At 37.4% G+C, this 27,416-nt stretch overlaps 1 protein-coding gene across 1 annotated transcript in view; it reads left to right on the top strand.

The window, feature by feature from the left end:
- Positions 1-27,000, top strand: part of GAP43 (growth associated protein 43) — a 103,094-nt gene extending 76,094 nt beyond the window's left edge. The window contains exon 3 of the mRNA XM_055126952.1: positions 26,299-27,000. Within this exon, the coding sequence (XP_054982927.1) occupies positions 26,299-26,387 (89 nt within the window). The 3' untranslated portion in view covers positions 26,388-27,000. The remainder of the gene's footprint in view (positions 1-26,298) is intronic.
- The last annotated feature ends 416 nt before the right edge of the window (positions 27,001-27,416 follow it).

Genomic DNA, 27,416 nt, shown 5'->3' with positions numbered 1-27,416 from the left:
CTTTAATGTGTTTGGAAAAGCATTATGACTCAAAAATGTTTTAATTAATAACTGTTGTTCATGTCATCATTGGATTTCCAGTTGGTAGAAGCTCAGGATCACTGTGTATCACTGTCATCCCGTTGTTTGTCAATTTACTTGAGTGGGCACCAGTAATATCTCTATTCCTCCCAACGCTGAGATTTTAGCAGCCTCTCCTTACTCATCTTTCCAAATGATTGGAGGCTCTCTCAGGGTCAGGGGATGAGATCTATTGTTACTGTTTTTGGCATATCAAATACAGCACGGGTAGCTTGCCAGGCTCTGCCTGTGAGGGTGGAATACTCTCGGTAGCTTGCCGGGCTCTCCGAGATATCATGAATCACGAAATCCCATTAATCACTGATTTCTCGGGTGGGCTCAGTAACCTCTCATTTCGTCCTTTCCCTGAGATCTTTGAAGTCTATCTCAACTCTCGGCCCTCCTAAGGATGTTGCGCTGGGGGGGTCTTCAGGGTCAGGGGAATGGGATCCAGCTTGTTACTGGATTTTACATATGAATATACCATGGGAAGCTTGCAAGGCTGTCCCATGTGGACAGGAAACTCTCAGAAACTTTCCAGTTTCTCCCAAAGGGAGAAGTAGGTTACAAGGCCGCATGCTCTGAGAGCTTGCTTTTAAGTCTCTCTCTGGATGTTGGCCATTGATGGGATTTACACACACCTGGGTTCCTCTGCCGGTACCTTCATGCATGAGGCCTGTCCAAACGTGTGGAAAGGGGCCTCCAGCATGGCTGTAGCTAGATTCCGGTGGTCTTTGGCTGCCGCGAGCTCTGCTCGGGGTGGGGAGGGAAGCTGGAGCCCATCCCCTCTGAGGGGCCCCGGGGAAGATAGCCAGGTGTGCGGGCATATATACACACATATATATATATATATATATCTCATCATCATCATCATCATCGTCATCATCATCATCATCATCATCATCCTGTTGATCGTTGATTTTCTCAAGCAGTCTCAGTAATGTCTCCATTTGTCCTAGCCCTGAAATTTTAGAAGCCTCTCGTTACTCATCCACTCGTCCTTCCCAACAGTGCCACATTGGAGGCTTTTTCAGGATCAGGGGAATGAAACCCATCATTGTTACTGGTTTAGGCATATGAATATGCCACAGGGAGTTTGCCAGGCTCTCCCAAGCTTAGTTCTCTAGTCAATGAAATACAATGTCCTTTTATTTTTTTTGGAGGGGGGGCTTTTTGGGTCACACCCAGGGATGCAAAGGGGTTACTCCTGGCTCATTCACTCAGGAATTACTCCTGGTGATGCTTGAGGGACCATATGGAATGCTGGGAATCGAAACCAGGTCATACTGCATGCAAGGCAAGAGCCCTACCCGCTGTGCTATCACTCCAGCCCCAGTACATAGTGCTTTCTAATTGGCAGTCTCTACTGAGTTTTCTAAGGAGCTGAGATGAAGGAGGAACAATGAACAGGATCCCTCTTACCAAACATGTAAAAACACTCATTTTAAAATACAAACCTTGGGAATAATAAAGAAATAACCAACTTGTTTAAACACTGATTGAGTAGCTGATGGAAGCTGTGATTCTGGTTTAACAGTAAAAACTAAATAGCACTGGGACCTTTAAAGTTTGGGGATTTTTTGTTTGTTTGTTTTTTGTTTTTGGGTCCCCTCAGTGGTGCTCAGGCGTTACTCCTGTTTCTACACTCAGGAATCACTTGTATCACTTGTTATCCCGTTGTTCATCGATTTGTTTGAGCGGGCACCAGTAACATCTCCATTCATCCCTATCGAGTGCTAGTGTAGCCCAATGGTGTCTGCTTGCTCCAGGAACACAAACAGCCTCAAACCGTGCATTTAGGGCCTTAACGAAGAAGTCTGACTATCTCGTAGGTGGGTGGTCATACGGTCTTCATGATATAATAATATATAAAAATGTTAGAAGAACAGTAATCATAAGCATAAAGTGACTCAAGATCATTATACAAATGTCAATTGTTATTATAATGTTGAAGTGTTAGTTGATAAAGATATCTGACACTGTGTAAGATGATCCATCTTTGTAGCCCAGAAATATCAAAGCACTGTCGCTTTGAATTTCATATATTTCAAGGTACTTTATATGAACTATTACTGAAACTCATTGTCATCAGAAAAAAAAATCTGTTGCAGTATTTTTGAGTTAAAGAGTATTATTTCTTGGAAGACCTTGGTCATCGAGTACTCTGGATGCTGGCCTACATTTTTATTAAGCCAGAACTTTCCACTACATAGAAAATGAAATATGACATGCCCTTGTGGTGGTTCGATCCAAATCTGTCATCAAGCACCGTGAGAGTAGATCAATTTTGGCAGATTTTTCATCATCATTTCTCTAACTCAATTTTTATTATTGTAGTCATCTTTAGAAATGGTAATAGAATTCATTCTTCACAAGGTATCATTTTGCTGCTGCATTGGGACCATACCCAGGTGTTGGTCAGGGCCTGCTCATACCTGAGCTTCATGCGTTAGGGATCAGATCAACTCCTGTCAGTGCTTGGAAGACCACATGACTTAGGGATCAATCTGCGTCTTTTTTTATTGAAATATGTTTTATCCCATAATCATCTCCCTCATCCAAGAACTTTTTTTTAATTGAAATTTTATTTATTTGCATTGACATATGTAGGACTGGAGAGATAGCACAGTGGGTGGGGAATTTTCCTTGCATACGGTCGGCCCGGGTTCGATTTCTCCGTCCCTCTCATAGAGCCCGGCAAACTACCGGGAGTATCCCGCCCACACAGCAGAGCCTGGCAAGCTACTGTAGTCTATTCAATATGCCAGAAACAGTAAAATAGGTCTCATTCCCCAGACCCTGTAAGAGCCTCCAATTGTTAGGAAAGCCGAGTAAGGAGAGACTGCTAAAATCTCAGGGCTGAGTGTAATAGAGATGTTATTGGTGCCCGCTCGAGTAAATTGACAAACAACAGGATGACAGTGACACAGTGATGTATTGGAGCATATTATTGGAGCATTTTACATATCTCATACTTTCAAAGGTAGGTACTATATTCCCATTTTATTGAGGGGGGTGCTGTTTCCCCTTTTATAGGTAGAAACATGAATGTGTAGAAGGTTATATAACTTTCTCAAGATATAACAGTTGGAAAATGATGGTTTGCTAATTCAAACTCAAGTAGTCTGGTTCCTGAGCCTGTCTTCCGAACCAGTATTGCCCATACTCACTGTGTCCAACTTTGTTGTTTATTCCTATTCTCTCCAGTGTCTGTAGTTGTTACCCCTACTCTCCAGACTCCATTGAAACAACTTTTGCCAGTCATCCATGACCTTCACATTACTAAAATCCAGTTGTTAATTCTAATGCATCATCTTCTTTGACCTCCCAACATCATACGATAGTTGATCACATTCTTCTTATTAAAATATTTTATAACTACTCTGCTAGCATATTACTCACTCCTTTATTCTTCTTCCAACATGCTAGGTTTTCCTTTTAGCCTTCTTCTTCATGATGGTTCATAAATATTGGAATATTGTTTGATTGTTTGTATATCATTCTCTATTCTCTCTATTCCTTCTAGTTCATGACCTTAAATATTGTCTACAATTTGTTACAACCTAATGTTCTTCTTTTTGGTATTTTCACTTTAGGCCACGCCCAGTTATCCTCAGAGATCACTCCTAGTGAGGATTATGGGACCAAATGTGATGTGTGGCTATGTGTAACACAGACTTCTCTATCCAATGTAGCAAGTTAACTTTACACCTCAACTTAAATATGTAATAGGCACCTAAACATCACCATCATCATCATCATCATCATCATCATCATCATCATCATCATCATCATCCCGTTGATTGTCGATTTTCTCGAGAGGTCTCAGTACTGTCTCCATTCGTCCTAGCCCTAAGATTTTAGAAGCCTCTCTTTACTCGTCCTTCCCAATGGTGCCACATTGGAGGCTCTTTCAGGGTCAGGGAATGAGACCCATCATTGTTACTGGTTTGGGCATATGAATACGCCACGGGGAGCTTGTCAGGCTCTCCCATGCGGACAGGAAACTCTTGGTAGCTTGCCAGGTTCTCCTAGAGGGAGGAATAGGCTATAAGATGTCTTTCGGGAGCTTGGTTTTATAGTCTCTGGATGATGGCCATTGATGGGATTACACAGCCTCCGGGACCGCTTAGCTACTGAAAAATGGGGGATCTGGGCAGAAGAGGCCCAGTCCCTATCCAAGCAGGCTTGGAGATCTCAGCCCTGGGTCCCACACACCTGGGTTCCTCTGCCGATTCCTTCATGTGTGAGGCTCATCGGAATGGGTGGAGAGGGACCTTGAGTATGGCTGTAGCTGGGTTCCAGAGGTCTTTGGCTGTCGGCGCTCTGCTCGGGATGGGGAGGGAAACTCAACCCACCCCCTCTGAGGGGCCCTGGTGAAGACAGCCAGGTGTGGAAGCAAGAGACTCTGTAAGAGACACCTAAACATACTGAAAACAAAAATATTGACCTCCTCAAACAGGCTCACTCCTAAGTCTTCTCTATTTCAGGAAATGGAAAACCTAACTTTTACTGAGGATTAAGTCAGGTAGCTTACAATTATCCCTGATTTCATTTTCTTTTATAGCATTAAATCTATCAGAAAATTGCATGTACTTTCAAAATATACCTAGAGTCAGAATGCATTTCACTTTCTCTAGCACTCAACTCATTTTAATAAAATGACCTTCCAGTCCATTTTAATCAGCATCATCTCCTCTAGGTCACTACACAGACTTGCCCTTCTGATACATTGGGGTTTTTTTGCTCATTTCTAGCCATATTGATTTCCCTGTTTTTTCCAACAGCTACATGTGCTTACATCTCTGGCATTTGTACTATGGTTTCCTCTGCTTAGAATCCTTCTTTCCTGATATGCTCATATCCAATTTTCTTCAGTTACTGTTTACAAGGCATCTTCTTATAGACTTTCTCTCTGTTTTTTGTTATCATTTTATTCTCAATCAAAACAAACTCTATTCTCCTTTCCAGCATTATTATTTAGGACTTACCACCAGCTAACATAATTACATTTTACTTATTTATTCATTGAAAAAAATAAACTTTCTGAGAGATATGATTCTCTTTTTTTTTTTTTTTGGTTGTTGCTTTATTGTTGTTTTATACCTGATATATTCCTAGAAACTGTATCCTGTATGTCCAGGAAGATAACAAAACTATAGTGGACATGTTTCAACAAATGAGAAAAATACCCACAGAATATAGAAGTCAATCTTGATGGTCAATGTGCAGATAAAAAGGCACCTCAAATTACTTTTGCTTGATCCTAATTGCCACTGAAAAAAACTTATCCTCTACCTCTTGAGAAAATATTACACCATCTTCTTCTTGCTCTGAAAGTTCTTGAGTGATTCATAAAGGCCTTTGGTGACGTGGGATACCTATCTTCTACCTCTTGAGAAAATGGTATTCCATCTTCTTTTTCCTCTGAAAGTTCTTTGGTGATTATGAAACATCATTCTTAATGACGGAGCAATGTTGTGAGATGGATGGTGACAATAACTACTATTGTCCTATTATTATCGATCCACACATTCTCTACATAGAGCATAGCCAAGCAAAGAACTTGATTTTCTCTCCTCACAGACTTCAAGATGTAGAAAGCCATTTTAGCAAATTCATAATCACTGGGAATTCTACCCTGACTTTAAATAGATGGCAAAAGTATACCTAAATTTAGGAATAAGATGCCCTTCCCTCATGTTAAATCATCAAATCAAAACCAACAAAGATGTTTCAGGATCAGAGTTCAAGGATTAACTCTCATAATGTCTATAAGTTTTACACAATTAGAGAACCATTTGTAATCCAAATAATTCCAACAGAACCCTTTAGGTTTCTGTTGGATCTTAACCATGGAAGGTAAGTTTGATTGAGTATAGGTAAGACAATGTGAGGCAAAATAAATATAATCTGTATAGTGGTAGACAGATGGGTGAGAAGGGCCTTGTTCTGATTACCATGGAGCCCAGAGGTCCCGAGGATATATTCATGTGTGGTATAGTACTTACGGAGAGAAGTAATGTGGAGAAATGTGTAGAAGGGCGCGATAATGGGCACAAAATCAAATGATGAGAGAGGTTTTGTGTGCGAATATCAGTGCTATTTAAAAATCAAAATCCAAAAGGAATATATGATGGTAAGAAACCAGGTTGCCTGTAAGCCATGTTTGAATTTTAAATATATGGAATAGAAAACTCTACTCATAAATTTAAAAACTTTTTCTTATTCATATCTAGATTGCTAGGAATCTAGATATGAACAAGAATTCTAAAAACATTAGTTAGATTAATGGTTTGGTCCTAACCTGGAATCTCTTCATTTATTATGCATTCCCTTAATATTCCCATCACATCTTCCTTTATTTGAATAGCAACCCAACATTTGCATATAACCTGGGAAAATGGGAGCAGCTGGAAGGGAGGACACTTAGGTATAAAGAGCTGTGATTAATCTTCATTGCTGAGTGCTTGTAACAGTGACTGCCATTCTTGGGGACTGGAATTTTTTACTCCTGAGACTTCTGCTGACAATTGTTGATTGTGTTTGTTTACTGTGGAAAGCTTTGGTTTACCCAGGAAGTACTTTGGCACTGGCAGGAGGTTGATGGGAATGTAATTGGTTTAGCTAAGCTATTCATCTTTAGCAACCTATGTCCTGACACTTGCTGGGTATAGCAGACTTGTACCTTGTCATCACCTGTGTAATGTGCATGAGAAAATGGTAACAAGGTTAATGTTAGCCTTTCATAAAGAGAGATTTTTTTTTCATGTTCTCTCCCAGGTTACTCTAGCACTATGCCATTACTCCCAACCTCCCTTCTATCCCCACCACCCACTATGCTCCCACCCAGATCTCCTGAGAGTCATTACTCTGTTACTGCGTAGCCCAGCAGCCAAAGTTAGTGGGTTTCCATGGTTACCAGGCAGCTGGTGTCTAGACATTCTGAGAGATGCCTTGCAATTGAGCTGCAAATGTAGATTCAATCACACACACACACACACACACACAAACACACACACACACACACACACACACACACACACACACACCTCGCTTCCCTCCTCCTCTTTCCTCCCATTTCCTCTTTATTTACAGCAGGCATTAATGCCAGCACAGGATGGAATTTTCTTTTGACAGGCCATTAAAGAAAGGAGGGAGGGAGAGTGAAAACCCCCAACTTGCTGTCTTGTCATATCAATGAAGTGAGAAAACAACTGAGGTGACAGACCCTGATCTGGCTGGCATTTTCTTCTTCAGGATGGATTTTTATTTAATTAAAATATTTTAAATTAGAAAACAGTGCCACTGGTCCATTGGGAGCCATAAGCATCTTTAAGAGTCAATAAAAGCTTCAGGATAAGGCTTCAACTGATGGTACTGGTTGAGGTAAAATCTTTGCACTGTCTCTGGGCAATCAATGTACTTCCTCTTTCTAAGATGCTCAGGGGAATCACAAGTCTGTCTGGAAATATTAGTAGATGGAAAACTTGGGAGTGGTATACAGGCAAATACAAGGAGGGGCCTTCGTAGTGACACCTAAGATTTAGAAAAGTCATGTTTAATTTCCACTCTTTCCTGAAGAGAAAAGCAGTCTCTTAGTCTCTTACATTTAGGAACTGGCCTGGCACTCACATATAAGCCATAGTGTTTTTCTGTTTTGTTTTTCTGTTTTGGGGGGATCCAAACCCAACACTGCTCAGGAATTGCTCTGGTCAGTGCTCGGAAGACCATATGGGATACCGGAGATTGAACCAGAGTTGACTGTGTACAAGGCAAACGCTCTACTGCTGTGCTGTTGTTCCAGTCCAGTCCTGTTAAACATAGACAATATCCTAAATCATCAGCACTGGACATCATTTGATGGTCTAGGCAAATACATATATATATATATCAAGTACATATATATATACATACAAATGTATATATCCAAATACATATATACATACACACACATATATATGTAATTAAGGATGAGCACAAAAAATTGTCCAAACTTTAAAATGTCCAAGTATTTTCTTAGCCTGGCAAAGATGAATAATGCTGTTTGTTTTATTCCACTTTCCTTTTAGATGATACTTATTGAAGTGTTCAGTCACAGGATGATGCCTTTTCATGACAAAATCTTGTTCAGAGCAGAACATTGCTTCTTTAAATCTATTGAATCACCAATCTCATGCCCATAGCCAGATTTTTCAATTCTCTTACTTTCCTGTAGTGTATGTTTTTTTAGGATGCAACCTGTCAATCACCCAATTTTGTAGGTCGGCTACAGGTATATTTCGTATAATCTTTTACTAGAGAACGTTAAACAGTTCTTAGAATTTATTTTTATCTTATTATTTATACTCCTTATTTTCAGTAAAGGGTTGAGTGATAACACAGCGGATAGGGCGTTTACCTTGCATGCAGCCAACCCGGGTTCGATTCCTCCGTCCCTCTCGGAGATCCTGGCAAGCTACCGAGAGTATCCTACCCGCACAGCAGAGCCTGGCAAGCTACTTGTGGCGTATTTGATATGCCAAAAAGAGTAACAATAAGTATCACAATGAGAGATGTTACTGGTGCCCGCTTGAACAAATCGATGAGCAACGGGATGACAGTGATGACAGTAATTTTCAATAAGAAGTACTTTTCTAATTTTCTCTTACAGTTTCAATATTTCAATACTATCTCGATCTATAAGTTTATTACTAGATATTTTGCATTTACAATGTCTCTTAATAAGATCTTACAAAAGTCACACAGAAAACAAAATTAGTTCCCAGATTATGTTTCTAATTCATAGAATTTTCTTGTTTTGTCCCCAGTATGAGAAAAGTTGGCCCAGTCAATGAATGAGTTTGAAAACCTCTGTACTACTCTTGGGGAATTTTGTGAGCTGGGTCAGTAGTGATAGCAAGACATGTGGCTCAAATAGACAGCAGACACGTCAAATATGCCCAAGCAGGGGCCGGAGCGATAGCACAGCGGGTAGGGCGTTTGCCTTGCACGCAGCCGACCCGGGTTCGATCCCTGGCATCCCATATGGTCCCCCAAGCACCGCCAGGAGTAGTTCCTGAGTGCAAAGCCAGGAGTAACCCCTGAGCATCACTGGGTGTGACCCCCCAAAAAAAATATGCCCAAGGAGAGTTATAGTAGGACTATGGCAAAAACTTGTGTATTATTCTTTTATTTAAATTACAAGGAAGGTTATGTCCCATTTCATACTCAGTAGCATCATAGAAATTGGGAGTAGCAATATCTCCCATTCCTTTTCACATGAGCATCTTTCAACCTTCAGTAACTATTTTATTTTATTTTATATTCTTTTATTTTGCTTTTTGGGTCACACTTGCAATGCACAGTGATTACTCCTGGCTCTGCACTCAGGACTTACTCTTGGCAATACTCAAGGGAGCGCATGGGATACTGGGAATCAAACCTGGGTCCGCCATGTGTAAGGCAAGCACTCTACCCTCTGTGCTATCACTCCAGCCCCTCAGTAACTATTTTAGCTATCAGTTGGAGAAAAAGCCATCAATAATGTTCACTATAGAAGGAAAAATACATGGCAGAGCATAATTTCATGGGTTTAGACATGGCTGCCTCCACCTCATGAAATACCTAACCTGATAAAGTGTCGTGTATCTCTCTATACCCCAATAATGAGATTATTTACCTTCCTCTTTCTGTTTAAATTTTTATCTATTCTTCTGGCACCTTACTAGTCTTCTTCCTACATTATGATGATCTGTTTGCTTGTTTGTTTTGGTTTATGGCTATGTCCACTGATGCTTAAGAACTACTCCTAACCTTGTGCTTGGGAAAGCAGGAAGTGTATCCTACAGTCATGGGATCCAGTCCTTTTTGCTCTCCGTTACATAGTTTTGTTTATATTTATTTTATTGATCCTATTTACTTTTACTTTAGTATCTTGGGGTATATACACATGTATATAGGTACACATGTACATATCTATCTATATCAATATCTATATCTATCTATCTTTCTATCTATCTATCTTTTATCTGTCATCTATTTCTATACATATATATAGCTTTGGGGACTCCTGTCTGCATTTGCTCTCATTCCCTGACTCATTCATGTCATGTATTGGTTTCTCTGATGTTAGGGTTTGGTCTTATTCTTACCTAGTCTCTTGAAAATGGGAACATTTCTTAGATCCAGGATTGGGGGACTCTATTACTGCTTGGTAATTTCCCTACATATCTATATTATGTGTACTTTTTTTTGGTTTCTCCATGTTTCTGTGTTCAACTGGTCTCCTATTCTTGTTGACTATATTCACTGTTGATCTTCTATTTTATTCTTTTTCCCGTAATTTGGACTTTCTTCCTCCATTACTGACTCCATGTCCAAGCTGTATTGTATAGTTTCTATTCTTTTTGAGTCTAGAACATTTTTCATTAACCGCATCACCTATGTTTTTATTTTTAATCAGGACATCAATAAGAGTGATGTTTCAGTGAGAAAAAAATAAAAAATATAGATAGGTGTAGATGAGAGAGAGGATTTTAAAACTAGATCAGTGAGAGAGAGATAAGGATAATCTGGTTACACTTCTACTAATGCTGGTGGTATGATTTTAGCAGTGAAGTCTTTAGAGAAAACGACTTTGTTGATGCAGAATCTATAAAGATAATATGATTATGTACACAGTGTAGCAATTCACTGATTTGCTCAAGCGGGCACCAGTAACATCTCCATTGTGAGACTTGTTACTGTTTTGGCATATCGAATATTTCACGGGTAGCTTGCCAGGCTCTGCCCTGCAGGCAGGATACTCTCAATAGCTTCCTGGGTTCTCTGAGAGGGATGGAGGAATCGAACCCAGGCCGGCCATGTGTAAGGCAAACACCCTACCCACTGTGCTATCACTCCAGTCCTATGTATACACAGGGGAAAATAAACAACTAAACCCAGAATGGTAAAAGAAAGACTCTAAAATAATAGAAGTAAATCCAGAACAAGAACCTCATCAAAGTTTAAAAAAAAGAAATAATTTAAATAGATGTCTAAGAGAAAACACATCAACATTTAAAAAGAGAATTTTGTTTGGGCTACTGCAAATCGGGTCTCAATTTTCAAGGGTTTTGGCACCATAGACTTCCTTTTGACTTTTGTTGGGAGACACAGGCAAGTTACTTACAGGTGGAGTGATTTACAACTGGGGTTACTTTGTGGTCAGGGGAAGTCACAGCTGAATAGGAGTTGTTTATCACCCTGTGTCGTTGTTTCAAGGGAACAACAGTTTAATCTCTGTCACTCATACAGAGACAAAGAATGGAAATTGGAAGATTTGCATTTGGCTTTGTAGCTTTTGACTTTTTATTTGGCTGTCAAATAAAGTTAGGGGAGTAGCTCTGTGGTTGGCTTTATTGCAGGTAAACAAGAGTCATCATGATATGTTTAGAGTCTCATTAAAGAGTACACAGAAAACTACATGGGGAAGAATGCTATTTGCAGTAAGACATTTTCTAAAGCAAAAACAAAACAAAACAAAACAAAACAACAACAACAACAACAACAACAACAAAAATCAAAGAAGGACTTCCTAAACAAATGTCTGGGAAAATTCTTAACAGTCACTATTAAGGGAGAGCACACCCAGCAGTGCTCAGGGCTTACTCCTAGCTCTGTGCTCATGATCACTCCTGGTGGGACTTCGGAGAGCATGTGAAGGTACTGCTAGAGATCTTATCCAGGTCAGAATGTGCCCAACTGCTGTATTATTGCGCCAGCAACTGTCACTGTTTTCCAAAGGACTGAGCTCAGGAAAAAGTGAACTTTGATCAACAGAGGATTGTCAAATGAAGATCAAAAACAATAGTAAATGGTAAAACAATGGAATAGTCATATGTGGAGGTATACATATGTATATACATTTTATGTGCATATATTTTATTCATTATTCATGTATTTATTTTAAGGAGAGCACTGTTCAAAATAGAATGAGTGAAATCAGCAAAATTAGGAGAGTGAGATAATGGAGAAATGACATAATTTAGTTTATTCACAAAATTGGTTGATTAAAAGTTAAGAATGTTTATAAACTTTTTGAAGGGATGGTTGTCTTTGCATTTGAGGACTGTGTCATGAGAGAGTCTGTATTGAAAATATTTGGATCTATCTTTATTCTACAATAAAACTGCATGCAATTTTAGGGATGTATATTTTAGTTGAATATTAGAAATATTTACAATAGTGCTGCGATGGCCTATCGAAGAGTCTATTCATCTGGTAGAATGTTGTAGACGATTCCTCTTCTCTACAAGAACATTGCTGTGGGGACAAAGAGTCTTCCTAGCTCTTTTATTACTTGGAAATTTTTGTATCAAGTGTAAATGCTTGCACATAACAGGTTTTTGAAAGATGTAAGTTATTAATCGGCATTAAATTCTGGACATAAAGTGTGCCCTGGAGGATGGTTTTATTAGCAAAAAGAAAAAGGTGTATTAATGTAAGGAAATCTTAAGGGAAACAGATTATCACATAGCAGTATCATATGATAGGCAGAATCACCTTGAATCTTTATTCTTTGACTATTATAGTCCAATGTAACCCCCAACAGCCAAAGCCATTATGTTCTTTTCCACTAAGTGTAGTAAAAGACTTTGAGATCTTTGACTAAAGAGGAAAATCAGCACAAATACAAATATTACTATTTCATGTATTTCTAGTTGTGTTCCACGGAGTGGTTATTGATTCTTAAAGCAAGTTTTCATTCAAAGGCTATGACACAATTTAATAGACCCCAAGAAGCCAAAACACACACATTAGAGTAAAAAATAAGTTGTCCCAGTAAGAGATGGAGATTGCAATTATTTGCTCACTTGTAATCATATAACACAAGTACTTTTCATGGTGCTTCTTATTACAATGTTATTTAAAAAATTAATTTCTCAATTGCATTAAACCTCAGTTGATTTTGTAACACTGCTTTCACTGTGAAGAAAAGGAGGTAATAGGTGAGGAGAAGGACTTGAACTTTAGTTTTTCTCCTTTAGGACTGGGTAGGGCTGGTGTGATAAATTACTAATTTTTGAGTTTCCCATTGTTGTTCCTCAACCTATCTAACAGTAATTCCAAACACATGTTCTGCAAGTGTCCAAAAAATCTAAAATTATTGTGGTAGTCCTAAGAACAAACATATATTGAGCTTAACTTTTGTTTTTTGCCTTTTTTTAAGAAGGGGGAAAAAGGCAAGGAAGTAAGGAGGAAGAGATTGAGAAAGTGTAGAAGAATGGGTAGAATAAAGGATGGAATGTTGGAAAAAATTAAGTAAATTAAGTAAAGCAATTTTAGGATGAGAGAGAAGCAGGTTAAAGTCAAGTAATCAAATCTACTCATCCCTACAAACGATCACTGTATGACTGAAATGCAAACATGAAAGTTCCTAAGTTTGTAACTGTACCTCACAGTGATTCACTAATAAAAATTTTTTTTAAATTTACAAAAAAGAAGAAATGTTAAAAAAGACCAATAGAATAAAATATCCCCAAAGACAAAAAAAAACCCTACTCATCCCTAAAGGTTGTGTGAGAGGTATTATTATGTGTTATAGAGGGGAGTATTGAATATGAATAAGCTGTGTGATCTTGGGAAAGATACAGAAACTCTCCATCATAGCTTTTCTCAAAGAGAATGAGGAATTAAAAGCTGATAGTCTTTAAAATCTCTTTTAGTTTCCAATTTAACAATTACAAAACAAATTTATGACAATGTACAGATTTAGTATTTTGTCCTGATAAAATGTATTTTATCACTGGCATTGATAAATTAGCAAGACAACTGCCAAGTCTTAAGTTTTCTTTGTATTGTGTAGATACAATTATAGAAGAAAGTTAAACAATAAAGACAAATAATTGTGGATAATTTCAAGTACTACTCAAACACATCATGGTGAATCATGGCAAGGCACTAGTTGGATATGACTCATAAATGTTATTTTAAAATTTAAATGTTATGCTCACAATTGATTTTTTAAAAGCCTTCAGGTAGCTGAAGTTTCCATTGGAATATCTCTTACAGAATAATCATCATATTATTTTGTTTCTGTATTTTAACCTTGAAGATCAGCATTTAAGTCACTTAATCAAACAAATGTCAGATCTTGAGATTTTATTTAGCCTCAATTTATAGTTGCTTTGAAAACGAGCTAAAAATGCGTACTTTGTAATAAGACATTAACTTAAAATATGTTAACTCAATAGATGTGAAGCTTTATGAATTATTAGTTGAAATTTGAAATGAAACCAGCATGATCTAGCAGATGGTATTCTTAAGATACACAAAATTATTAAACCTTTTTGTTTTTATTATTTTGGGGGCCCCACTCTGAAGTGCTCAGCAGTTACTCCTGGCTTTGCATTCAGGAATTATTCTGGTGGTGTTCAGGGACCATATAACTGCCAGGGAGCAAACTCAGGTGCACCGCATGCAAGGCAAATGCCTAAACTACTATACTATCACTCAAGTCCCCAAATTATTAAACTTTATAACTGATTATCAGATAAGAACCAGAGTGGTTCACTGTTAAAAATGATAAGGGTGGGGCCGGAGCGATAGCACAGCGGGTAGGGCGTTTGCCTTGCACGCGGCCGACCCGGGTTCGATCCCCGGCATCCCATATGGTCCCACAAGCACTGCCAGGAGTAATTCCTGAGTGCAAAACCAGGAGTAACCCCTGAGCATCGCTGGGTGTGACCCAAAAAGCAAAAAAAAAAAATGATAAGGGTAATAAACATACTGAAGGCAAAACTAGCTTTCAAGGTGATGGAACAATTCCTAAGCAGTATGCTTTAATAAATATGAAGAATTGTAAGAAAAGCTTAAAGAATAAATTCAATGAAAAATGACAGCTTACATGATGAGCCTTTTGATTTTTCTTTATCTTCCAAATGTAGGCTTAATAATTGGCATCAATATATGAGTTCTGATTTTTTCAAATTATTAACTTCTTCTAAAATGCAGTAGAAGTTATGGTAAATACTCCTTGAGGGTGGGGATTGCTAATTTTAACTGTTTTTGAAGAAGAGTAAAATAAAAGATATCTGTTAAACCTTAATTCTTTTGATAAAATAATCACTTTCTACTCTATCTTTATTCTATAATTTTGTGCTTGAGATGACTCAAAGTATTCACCTAAGTCAAAAGAGTTACCCTACCAGGCAATCTTGGATTAGTTCCCCAATATTTGCCCCGCCCCCAGATCAGTCTAAAGCTTCTGAAAACGAACATATCTTTCTTAAAGCAAAGCAGAAAAATGCCTTTGTCTGATTGTTTCCTTAAGGTTAGGGGAAAAGAAGTTTTAGCTCTCTTTTAAGACTTGGCTTGGATAATTGTTTTGAATAAAGGAATTAAAAAATTTGAATGTCATTCTTTAAGTTTGAAGAATTATCTTCTCTTTTACAAGCCTAGTGGATACAAAATTTATTACACATCTGGAGACAGGGAGTGACTTGGCCCTTACTTATTTGGCATAGGAAATATACTCTGCCATAAAACTTAAAAAGTCAAATAGAGCTAAACCCAAGGAGGTTATTTCCTTTGGAAAACAACTGATTGTTATTTTTGAGTAAGAAACCCAGAACATTGTTCTGTTCTTACATAGAAGCAATAGCAGAGAAGTTCTTTCCTTCCAAAACATTAGTGATTTGCAGCCTTGACACTACATCACAAAATCCTAGCACTCAAGTTTAGTTAGTTGTCAGTTTTGTCTTTGCAATTCCTGGACTATGACTCTTGAACTAAAACTCTTTTTCTAATAAGTCTTTTTGCTTCTTCCACAAGGAAAAACTTTTATCTGTCCTGGACTTTTCTCCCCATTTTCTTGGGGGATTTAAAGAAAGTTTTCTTTGTTGGCTAAAATTAAAGATGAACATGATTTAGTGGAAAGAGGAAGATGGCTCTCCTTTATTAGCACACAAATAAGCAAGATAGTGGACCTGTGAACATCTTCTCTCAGTTTTTTTTTTATTTCATGTCATCATATTCTATGAGATAAATATAATTGTTCCCACTTCACTGATGAAGAAGTAGGAAAGAAAGGGAGATTCATATTGAATAGCTGTATGTGTAAGTCCCAAACTCAATGCTCAGCAAATATTGAACCAGTATTAGCTCCTTTCAAGTCGCTAAGGCTAGTCAACACTTCATTGTCATCCCCTTGCTCATCGATTTGTTCGAGCGGGCACCAGTAACATCTCTCATTGAGAGACTTATTGTTACTGTTTTTGGCATATCCAATACGCATGGGTAGCTTGCCAGGCTCTGCCGTGCGGGCTCTATACTCTCGGTAGCTTGCTGGGCTCTCCGAGAGGGGCGGAGGAATCGAACTCTGTGCTATTGCTCCAGCCCAGCCAACACTTACTAAGAACTTACTGAAGCACACGGTTTATTATTTTTATTCATTTCTTTAAGTGATTAACATGCTTAAGTAGCATAACCACCACATGAGATAGTAGCAATTCAACCAATTACAGCTAGGGGAAATGAGGTGATTAAGATGTTACATAACTTACTTAAAGTTAGAAATAAAATTTATATGCAAATAGTCTGACCCTTTATTTTCTTTACTAGTACTACTCTACCATCTAGAAGAATTATGCTGATATAACTTTTATATTTATGTTTTGCATATCCATAATACAATCATAATACAATTAGAAGAGACATAACATTAAAATTAGAAAAGAAATGAAACCATGGAGAATGATAGTATAATGCTTCCTATGACTTTGATTGATAATATTGATGCTCTTTTTTACAAATTAATATTTTAAAATTAAAATTCCACTGTGATCATAGTAACATTATGACTTTATAATTTTTCTATTTGAAGCTCTTGAAGTTTATCTAAATGTCATAGAACATCCTTGGAACTTCTCTTTTTTCTCATTTTTTCTTCCTTTTATAAAAACTAAATGCCTATCTTTGATAAACATGACACTAGAAATTAAGGGACAATATATGTGATTGATTCTCTTGAAAATCTGTATTTATCATTTACTTTCTAGGCATTTGAGATTCATCAGTGTACAAAATCAGAATTCCATGACTGTTTTGGAGTTTGTTACTATTGTTATTGTTTTGACTTGAACATCAAGTTCTCAGGGCTTGGGGGACCAACGTAGTACTAAGGGAAAGGACTCAGGACAGGTATATGCAAGGCAAGTTCTTTACACACTATTTGGTCCTGCCTTTTAAAATTTTTAAATACTAGCAGATATAATCAAAATCCACCTTTGAGAAGTTATTTCACTGTCAAGACTTTAGAAAAGATATCATAAACTAGAATAAGATGATACAAAATGTATTTCTGTATAAGAGAAGGAAGTATTTCTTCTCAGGATAGATTTGGAGGTGTAGATGTGTCATTTGAAGTTCCTCATAAAGGATGAATCTTCTTTGGCTTTTGTTTGAAGCCTTTTAAAAAATCTCTGTATCTTTTCTTTTTTCAAATAAAATTACTCATCTTTGTTCCAAAGACAAGAAATTTTCCATCTATTCCTAAATGCTCTAACAGAGCTGCTCTAATCAATAAATTACTTTTACTTTTGTTTTCTGATCAGAGTGAAATTAATAGAATATTTTTGGGAAGAGATTCTTCTTAATTGTTAATATGGGGGGAAGGTTTTTTTTAACATCTCTTTCCTTTGAGAACTTGTGTTTTTCATCCTGTGATGAGATGTTAAATATAGGGTAATTACTCTTAAACACCTTCCTTTTATCTCCAAACAAGATGCAATAAAGGAATAGATATTAGTGTCTACATAGCACTGTCTTAGCACTGTCCTCCTGTTGTTCATCGATTTGCTTGAGCGGGCACCAGTAACATCTTCATTGTCAGACTTGTTATTACTATTTTTGGCATATTGAATACGCCATGGGTAGCTTACCAGGCTGGGCCGTGCCGGCAGGATACTCTGGGTAGCTTGTTGGGCTCTCCGAGAGGGATGGAAGAATCAAACCCAGGTCAGCAAACGCTCTACCCGCTGTTCTATTGATCCAGTCCCTTAGTGTCTATATACTTTATAAAATAGGAAACAAGGCAAAGAAAGGAAAAATAAGTTCTCTGAAGGCATATGAATAGGTGGCAGAGTCAAGGCTAGAATGCAAATCAACTTGGTCTTAGGAATAGGTATGTGTATATATGTTTCAGTATCCATGGGAACCTGCCATGCTATCTCTGACCTTTCTTCTTCCTGAAATTGCTTTTTCTTTACCCTTTGAAATCTTTAGGAGTTGTTGCAAACAATAGGATCAGTCTTATTCCTAGAAAGTAAGTCATAAAGATGTAGTGATGTTAATGCCATTCTATTGACATCAACATAATGTATATTGACTCAATGCTTTGTAAGAAACTTAAAAGATAAAACCAAGTATTGAAAAGAGTAATCCAAATGATTACAATAACCTGAAACTAGGCTCCATGTTCTCTTGCACTGAGCAAGAGAAAGACCATCTAAGTAGTAAATGGGACAGATGTGAGTTAGCTACAGAAAGCTTTTTATTACTTTCCTTTGAGATTTTGAGGTGATGATTCCTCAAATCAAGAAAGAATGAAAATAAAAAAGGGAAAGAAAGCAAACGTTCCAGCCCGGTGGTGATTGGTTGAGTAATTGTGGGCATAGCCCCAAGATGATAGCAGCTTCTATTTAATCAATGTTGACAAGACTGGGGAGAGCTGGGCAGGTCCCAAGAGGTAATGTTTTACTCGGAAATCCACTCAACCTAATTTCAGTAATGTAGGGCTGTAAAGGGGTCTGGAGCGGAGCCAGTAAACAGGGCCATTAGAGTTTAGTGTAGGCGATGGCAGCTGGGAACACCGCCATCCCTCCAGCAGCATTGCAGCCGGCTCGCCTGGCTGAGCACGCAAGCAGCCGCTGCTGCATATGCTCCCGGTACTGCTCACCAACAGACTGTGCAGACGTGCTATTCCCACCCTTTCGAGGAAATGAACGAAGTGCACCAACAGTTACTTGAAAAATTCCTTTCAGCGAAAAATCAGAGCGCGAGCTACGCATACATCTTTCACAGATCCGTCTTCCTGGGTGCCCTACAGTTCCACCACATTGTTGGAAATGGATCTAGAGATAGCCACTTTCTTCATGTGGGCTTGATATTTCTTACGAATGGTGGTTGTGGACTCGGGAAGTGAAAACTACTAAGGTTTTCCAGTTGTCAAAATCAGGGGATATTCTCATTAAAGATATTCAAACTTGCCAATCCAGAAGTGGCCTACTAGAAAATTTGCCCCCAAAGTTAAAATGTGTGGAGGCTGGTAGCCAACATGATGATTCTAAGAAGTCTTTGTTACTGAATAGAATAGTGATGTTTAGGTCCAGGTTATGTTGTCAAGACTAGAGAACGTTGTAGGTCATTAGCAGATGCTAATATAGTCCGAATTGATTGCTATAATTTTTGAAAATATGTTTAATATAAATAATTATAATAGAGCTTCCCAATTTCATTTCAAAAGTTTCCTATTAGAAAAAGCCTCTAAAATGTATTGTCAGGGGTATTTTTGTTTGACATATTCTGTATCATTATAAATCTGGATTTGAAAGAAAAACTTGATTTGGGCTTAATTTCTCCTAGTGTAGACTTAATTGGAAGAAAAAGATATTGGCTAGAATAGTAATGACTAACTATGAATAATTATAGCAATGCAGATAAAACAAATTCAAAACTAAATTGAAGAAGAAAAACCTTTTTTTTTTTTTTTGCTTTTTGGGTCACACCCATCGATGCACAGGGGTTAACTTCTGGCTCTGCACTCAGGAATGATTCCTAGCAGTGTTCAGGGCACCATGTGGGATGCTGGGAATTGAATCTGGGTCGGCTACGTGCAAGACAAACACCCTACCTGCTGTGCTATAACTCCAACCCACTGAAAAACCATTTTCTTTAACCTGATGAATTCAAAGTGTCCCATTACCAACTCTAGGCTTTCTTCCTTTGCCATATCCAAACCCCACTGACTTATTCTTATAGGTTCTATGTCATTTGGTACTGAAAATGTTGCTTCAATTTTTAGCTTCTACCGCCTCTTCTTAAATAACAACTGTTTTAGAGGGAGAGTGATCCTCTAGAAGGAGAAAGTGATTATTTATTCTAATTGGATCAGGATAATTGAAGTGACCAGCTGGCTCCAACCATTCATCTATCTTTGATGCCATAATGATCAAAGATTTTGTACAAAATACTAGAGAATACATATTAACTCATCTCTTTAGCATTAACAAATCATGTAATTAGTAGTAGAAAGTGTCAAGACTAGATTTTAAACTATTCAAGTCTAATTAATATTCTTCCTTTCATTTCATCTTCTTTTACTAAGATCCATTTTTAGATTTAAAAAATATAGGGATACATACCCAATGGTGCTCTGAACTTACTTCTGGCTCTGCACTAAGGGATTATACCTGGCCAGGTTCAGGGGACCATGTGAGGTGCCAGGGATTCAACCTGGGTCAGCCTTATGTAAGGCAAACACCTTACCTGCTATACTATCTCTTTCCCCCTGATCAGTTTTTAGATTTTGTAGTCCCCAAAGCGTCTACACATCTATGACCCACTGCACTATTTGGTTCCTAGTAAGAGCTAGGGGAAAAAGCCAGTCCTTCTTGGGAAAAGTTTACGGCCAGGGGAATGAATAAGCTGGAGAATAGTTGAAAACAGAAATGTCCCAGATGACTATGGACCAGGTTGGGGTTCACTGCTGCTGTTTACAGAGAGGGTGGACTTCCATAAATTATTTAATTTCTCTAGGTCTGAGTTCCCATTTCTAAAATGAGATCATTAAGGTAATTATGGAGATTTGATTAAATGACACAACTTAGAACTGAGTATATTTTTGTCTAGCTTACATATGTTAGTCATAACTAGACAGTACAATGGAGCAGGAAAATAATAATTCACAGTTCTTTCCAGGTAGTGAGATCTGTGAACTAGAATAGGTAAGAAAATATAGACATACAACTGTGGAGTTGACATAATTTATAAATGAAATTGACTTATCTAGAGTTCACATTAGTGGAAAAAAAAGGGCAAGCAAACTATATATGGAAGGTTTTGGTGGACTTTGCGCTCAAATGTATGCATTTATATATAACTCAAGTATTGTTAACAGGTAACTTCCTTTTGTCTTTGCTTAAAGGCATGCATATATTCTATCAAAGTGACTCTAGCTAAATGCAGATGTGTGGTTCTATATGATTATTATTTCCTGATTTTCATATAGACACCATTTTAAATAAAATTGTGAACCTTAATTTACCTGTTTGTGAAAGTTTATTATTTTATGTTATTTTCATCCACCTTATTTTCTCCACTAAAATTTCCAAGTGACCATAAAAATTTCACCAAATTCACTGATTTGACACATTTTATTTCTACTGATTTCCTCTTCATCTAATAATATAAAGCAAATAAATTACTTGTATCTCATATAAGAGACAGTGTGAAAAATTGTATATGTCTGACAGAATTCAGTCCTTGTTAACTGACATGTTTCCTTTTGTAGTCATTTATCTGGAATTCATAAGCTTTAATTTTATGGCTATGATTTATACTTTGAGACAATGATTTGTGTTTAATCTTAATTTTGTGGTACTAAAAAGCAGTGGATCCTAGCTGCTTTGTGGATCCTAGTGCTGGACAGTGAAAAGGATTTCAATTTGTCTTCCTTTGGTTTCAGTTTGCCTTCCTTAATTTGTCTTCTTCCGATAAATGTAAAAAATGGACAGATAGACCTAGGTTTTTATTCAGACCAGGTCTTAAGAAAACTGTATGGTTAAGGAAAAATACCCTTATGTATATGATTTGATTTTGTGCATATTTTAACAAATGAAAAGGTTTATTCAGTTTTTTGTTCAATAATAATAATTATTGTTATTATATTGATAATGATGATGATGATGTTTGGGGCCACAACTGGCAGTGATAAGGACTTACCCCTGGTACTGTGCTCAAGGATGATTCCTGGCAGTATCAGAGGACCAAATGAGATGCTTGTGATTAAACCTGGGTCAGCCAGTGTTAACAAACACACTACACTCTGTGCTATTGGTCTGCCCCTCTTAACAGACATTTATTGAGTACCTTCCAAACACCAGATTCTATGTTAGGTAAAGGAGACTCAACTTTGAGCAAAGAGGTATTGTTGCTCTCATTGAATATTTATGTGGTGATTAGATGATCTTAAAAGTCTGTCTTAATGTTGGTATTCTATAATCATGAATTTCATTATTTTTAAAGTATATTATGAAAGTCTTAATTGAAAGTAAGCTCTTTTTTTTTCTTATTAGTTTAATTTCTTAGTACCTAAAAAAAAATCTGGCTCATTGACAGGTTACCCCAAACAAGTTATTGAGCCAACAGACAAATATTTTTATATTTTAAATACTTTGGGACTTTTGGAGGCAAAGATAAAGAAGCTTTTTTTTAAAAAAACAGGGCATCAACAACAATGACTTCCTGTCACAAAAAGTCAACATGTGCCAAGTTTCATCTTATCTCCTGGGTTCATGCAAAAGAACAGAAAATATGTGACATATATGGGGAAAGAATTGGGGTGGATTCTTTTATTCCAGTTCAACACATAGAGAATATATGGCTTTCACTCAGAATTATATGAATCTTAGCTCTTTTTAATTTTTCATTTTTGCATTTGTTCTTATTATTTTACAAATATGTGATTCTTTTCACCTTGTCTACCATGGTTCTACCATTTTTTGTTGTGTTTCTAAGTCTCCCTCAAATCATACATCATAGTTACCAAGTTTTTATTTTACAAAAGAAGTTTGAAATCCTTTCTGCATCTAAAATTATTCCTTCATATGCTCCTATGTGGTTTAAATCAATATTTTGTTTCTTTCATAGTTTGAAGAGAGTACTAATTATGTAGTTCATTGGAAGATGACAAAAATAGTAAGCCCAGATTTTGGTCTACCAAAAATCTTGGCCCAGCTAGAGAAATGAGTAGATTCTCAGAAAGAATTCCAGATTGCTCTAACACAACCACACTGATGTAAATTTCGAAGCATTCTTCTGGTAGAAATTTGAATGATCTGTTAGTACACCAAAGTTCTATAATCAAGGGAATACTGATTCTAAAATCCAAATATATATTGGGTGTACTGAAGTGATATTATATGCCTGAAACATCACTATTAACAGTATTATAAATTATGGCACTTAAATAAAAAATATTTTACATTGTATTTTTAAGGAGATAAAATGTTATATCACCACAAATATTTGAGAAAATATTATTATATTTTGGAGAGAAATAATGAAAATAACATTTCTACCAATTGTGCTCTTATTTGAATATATGTAGCACTGTAGCACTGTCATCCCATTGTTCATCGATTTGCTTGAGCGGACACCAGTAATGTCTCCATTGTGAGACTTGTTAGTGTTTTTGGCATAACAAATACGCCATGGGTAGCTTGCCAGGCTTTGCTGAGCGGGCAGGATATTCTTGGTAGCTTGCCAGGCTCTCCGAGAGGGACGGAGGAATCAAACCCTGGTCGGCCACATGCAAGACAAATGCCCTACACACTGTGATATCACTCCAGTCCATTTGAATATATATATCTGAATGTAAATATTTAAATAATTCTAGAGACATACATTTTTATGTATTCTTCTAATGATGTCATAAAAATACCCTAGTTATCTAGTACATAATTTATATAATTTTTGCATAGCCTGCATGTAAAATTCACCCTTGGTTGTCATTTGGGAACTTTTATTTAGGGAGGATTTTTGGCAATATCAAACTATATGTTTTAACTCTGCTTCTTTGTATATACAATATTTTTAATGCTGAGCATATCTATTTTCCTCCCTGAATTCTAGATTTGGTATATGTGAGGCAGAAGGTAACCAAATTCTCAGCAAAAACTTTGAACTTACAAAATAAGGGGAGTTCTTCACTAGTCATGTCATTGCTGGAAGAATCAGATACATCCTATGTAACTATGGGAAGACAACTCTTGGAGTGTTCTTCTAAACTTTGTCCTAAGCAACTTTTTCTCTTTGCTGATTTTGTTTCATATATTGTCACTGTGATAGAAATACACATTCATGTGACTATATGCTGAGATTTGTGAGACCTATCAAGTTATCGAACCTGAAAGTCGTTCTTGGGGAAACACACCCAAAGGGGAATTTCTTTTTTTTTTTTTTTGCTTCTTGGGTCACACCTGGCGATGTTCAGGGGTTACTCCTGGCTCTGCACTCAGAAATTACTCCTGGTGGTGCTCAGGGGACCATATGGGATGCTGGGAATCAAACCCAGTCATCCGCGTGCAAGGTAAATGCCCTATCTGCTGTGCTATCACTCCAGCCCCCCAACAGGGAATTTTATGTTTAATAACAAAGGTGATTTCTGGGCGAATACATTATCCTTTTACCAGCTGATAGGTATTTGTCTAGTGGCATGACATCAGTTGACTGAGTTCTATGAAGAAACCAGGCAGAAGTGTCAGAAAAACTGCATATATTGTTATGCAATGTACATTTGTCTATGACAAGCATATTTTATTGAAATGTGTTTACAAGATACTAAAAATCTACTCAAAGCCTAAAACTTGCGAAGAGAAGTACCCAGGAAAAGCTATCAAGGAATAGCATAGTCACAGATAATAGGATTCTCCCTATCATTTTGTTCTAACATCCTTATTATATATATTTGTCTTCATAGAAACAAGACAGTACCTGTACTACCAGATATTGGTTGCTGTCTCAGCCATCAAGAATAAAGGAAAGCAAGGGGAAAACTCCTCTGGAGTCTTCCCCTGGAAATTATGTCACTGAGTTATATAGATACCCTAGTTATAATTTGAGCAGTAATTGAAATATTTCATTATAATAATAGAAATAAGATTGAAGGGGTTGAAATGAGTGTTTTATACATAAACTATCAGCCACAATTAGTCTACACTGACTAAAAGATCCTTTGTGTAGATGCAATGATTTTATTTATTTGTTTTTATTTAGGGCTGAAGCGATAGCACAGCAGGTAGGGCGTTTGCCTTGCACGTGGCCAACCAGGGTTCCATTCCTCCATCCCTTTCGTAGAGCCTAGCAAACTACCTAGAGTATCCCCCCCACACGGCAGAGCCTGGCAAGCTACCCGTGGCTTATTTGATATGCCAAAAGCAGTAACAACAAGTCTCATAATGGAGATGTTACTGGGGCCCACTCGAGCAAATCTATGAACAATGGTACAACAGTGCTTAAATTTTTATTTATGCATTTTTCCCACTTTATTTAAACACCACGGTTTGCAAAGTTGTTCACGATGCATTTGTTACAGCATTCTATATTCCATCACCAATCTCACCACCACTGTCACTTTCCCTCTATCATTGTCTCTGTTTTCCCAAGCATTCCTCAAGCCTGCCCCTGTAGCAGGCACAACATATTTTATTTTATATTACTTATTACTACTAACTGGCTAATGGAATTACAAAAAAAACTTCAATAAAAGAAAATTTGTGAAAATTGTTGCATTTTACCCTGGGGACATTAAGTCCTCATTAGAGGGTCTACTGAGCTGTTGTTGTTAGTTGAGCCTTCTGTGTTAATGCTTTTGTTGAACAAGCTTAATTATCTTCTACATTATATTTCCCATCCAATATTCTGTGCTCCTACAGGACTGTTAGTATTGTAGAGTTTGGAAATGCTATTTTGCCTCTAATGTGGCTGCGTGCTCCAGAAAATCCAGAATATTTAACTGGACAGTGAGGTTACATGTTAGAAGCAGTGGAACATGGGTGTGGCTTCCTGGGCTTCTGGAAGTATGGAGGGCACCCTCTCTGACTCCAATAAGGTCCAGAGTTTTCAGTCCCCAAACCCCAGTGTGCCTGAAGATTGTGTTAGTTTGGCCTCTCTGTGGAGCTCAGTGGTGAGACAGTAGAAGATACCATAGTTTTAATGCTGATTTTAATGACCATCAATTTCTATTTAGTAGATGCCTGCCCCTAATACTATAGTTTGATCCTAAGCTTTTCTATATGTGTTCCAGACAGCCCATTGGTGTTCATCTCCTCATACCTTAAAAACTGTATTACTGGAATAGTAATAATTTTTTTACCTTATTTTCTCATGTAATAGTATAAAAAGAAATAATGCATTGCACTATTATATAAGCCAGTCACACAAAGTACTAACTCTCTTTTCCCCCCCCACCCATACCATCTTCTTTTTTGTCTTTAGAAGCTGTAGATGAAACCAAACCTAAGGAAAGTGCCCGGCAGGATGAGGGTAAAGGAGAAGAACGCGAGGCGGACCAAGAACATGCCTGAACTTTAAGAAATGGCTTTCCACGCCCCTGCCCGCCCCTCTCCTGAATCCTGTTTCTCCCCCAACCCTCTTCTAAAATTCCGCTCTGAAGTTTCCCTTCCTGTCCTGCTCACATGTGTGAGTCTGTCCTCGCCCTCCTACTAGCCCTACTTCTCTCTGTGTGGCAAACATTAAAAAAAAAAAAAAAAGCAGGAAAGATCCCAAGTCAAACAGTGTGACTTAAATATTTTTTGTTTCTTGGTGTTGTTATGGCGAGTTTTTGGTAATGATGACTCAATCATTTCGGGAATTCTTGCACTGTATCCAAGTTTTTTGATCTGGTGCGTGTGGCCCTGTGGGAGTCCACTTCCCTCTCTCTCTGTTCCAAGTGTGTGTGCAATGTTCCGTTCATCTGAGGAGTCCAAAATATCGAGTGAATTCAAAACCATTTTTCTTTGCTTCCTTTTCAATGTGATGGAATGAACAACAAAAGGAAAAAAAATTAAAAAACCCAGTTTGTTTTAAAATAAATAAATAAATAATAAATAAATAAAGCAAATGTGCCAATTAGCGTATCTTGTGGCTCCAAGGCTCCTTTTTCGATCTGAATATGAATAAATCATGAGAATAATCAAACCTCACCGGCTCTGTGTTTCTGTTTCACCTTCTCATAAATTGATCTGACAGGTTGAGGTCTTATATTTCTTGTATTTCTGATGCCAACCACCTTGACAAAGAAAAAGAATGAATGAAGGGGTAAGTTTCCAGTCGGGACCCTTGAATGAATGGTTCAATCCTTGATGGGATTGTCAGATGTATTTACTCAGTTTCAGTGTTGAAGTACTGCAGAATGGGTGGCCTGAATAAAGTAAATTTATTTTATTAGAGTTATGGATATTATAAGATTCAAATCAAAGTGATTCCTTCTGAGAGCCACGAGGAAAAGGAGTAAGTATTCTTGGTCTTGCTCTTCAGATCACGAATGGTCACATCCTTCCTGCCCATCACATCACTGATGGACTCCTCTATGCCTTTATTTCCCTAGTTGGTAC

This window comes from Sorex araneus, chromosome 2, assembly GCF_027595985.1.
Source record: "Sorex araneus isolate mSorAra2 chromosome 2, mSorAra2.pri, whole genome shotgun sequence".
NCBI lineage: Eukaryota > Metazoa > Chordata > Mammalia > Eulipotyphla > Soricidae > Sorex > Sorex araneus.
This window is presented reverse-complemented; position numbering and strand designations above follow the sequence as displayed.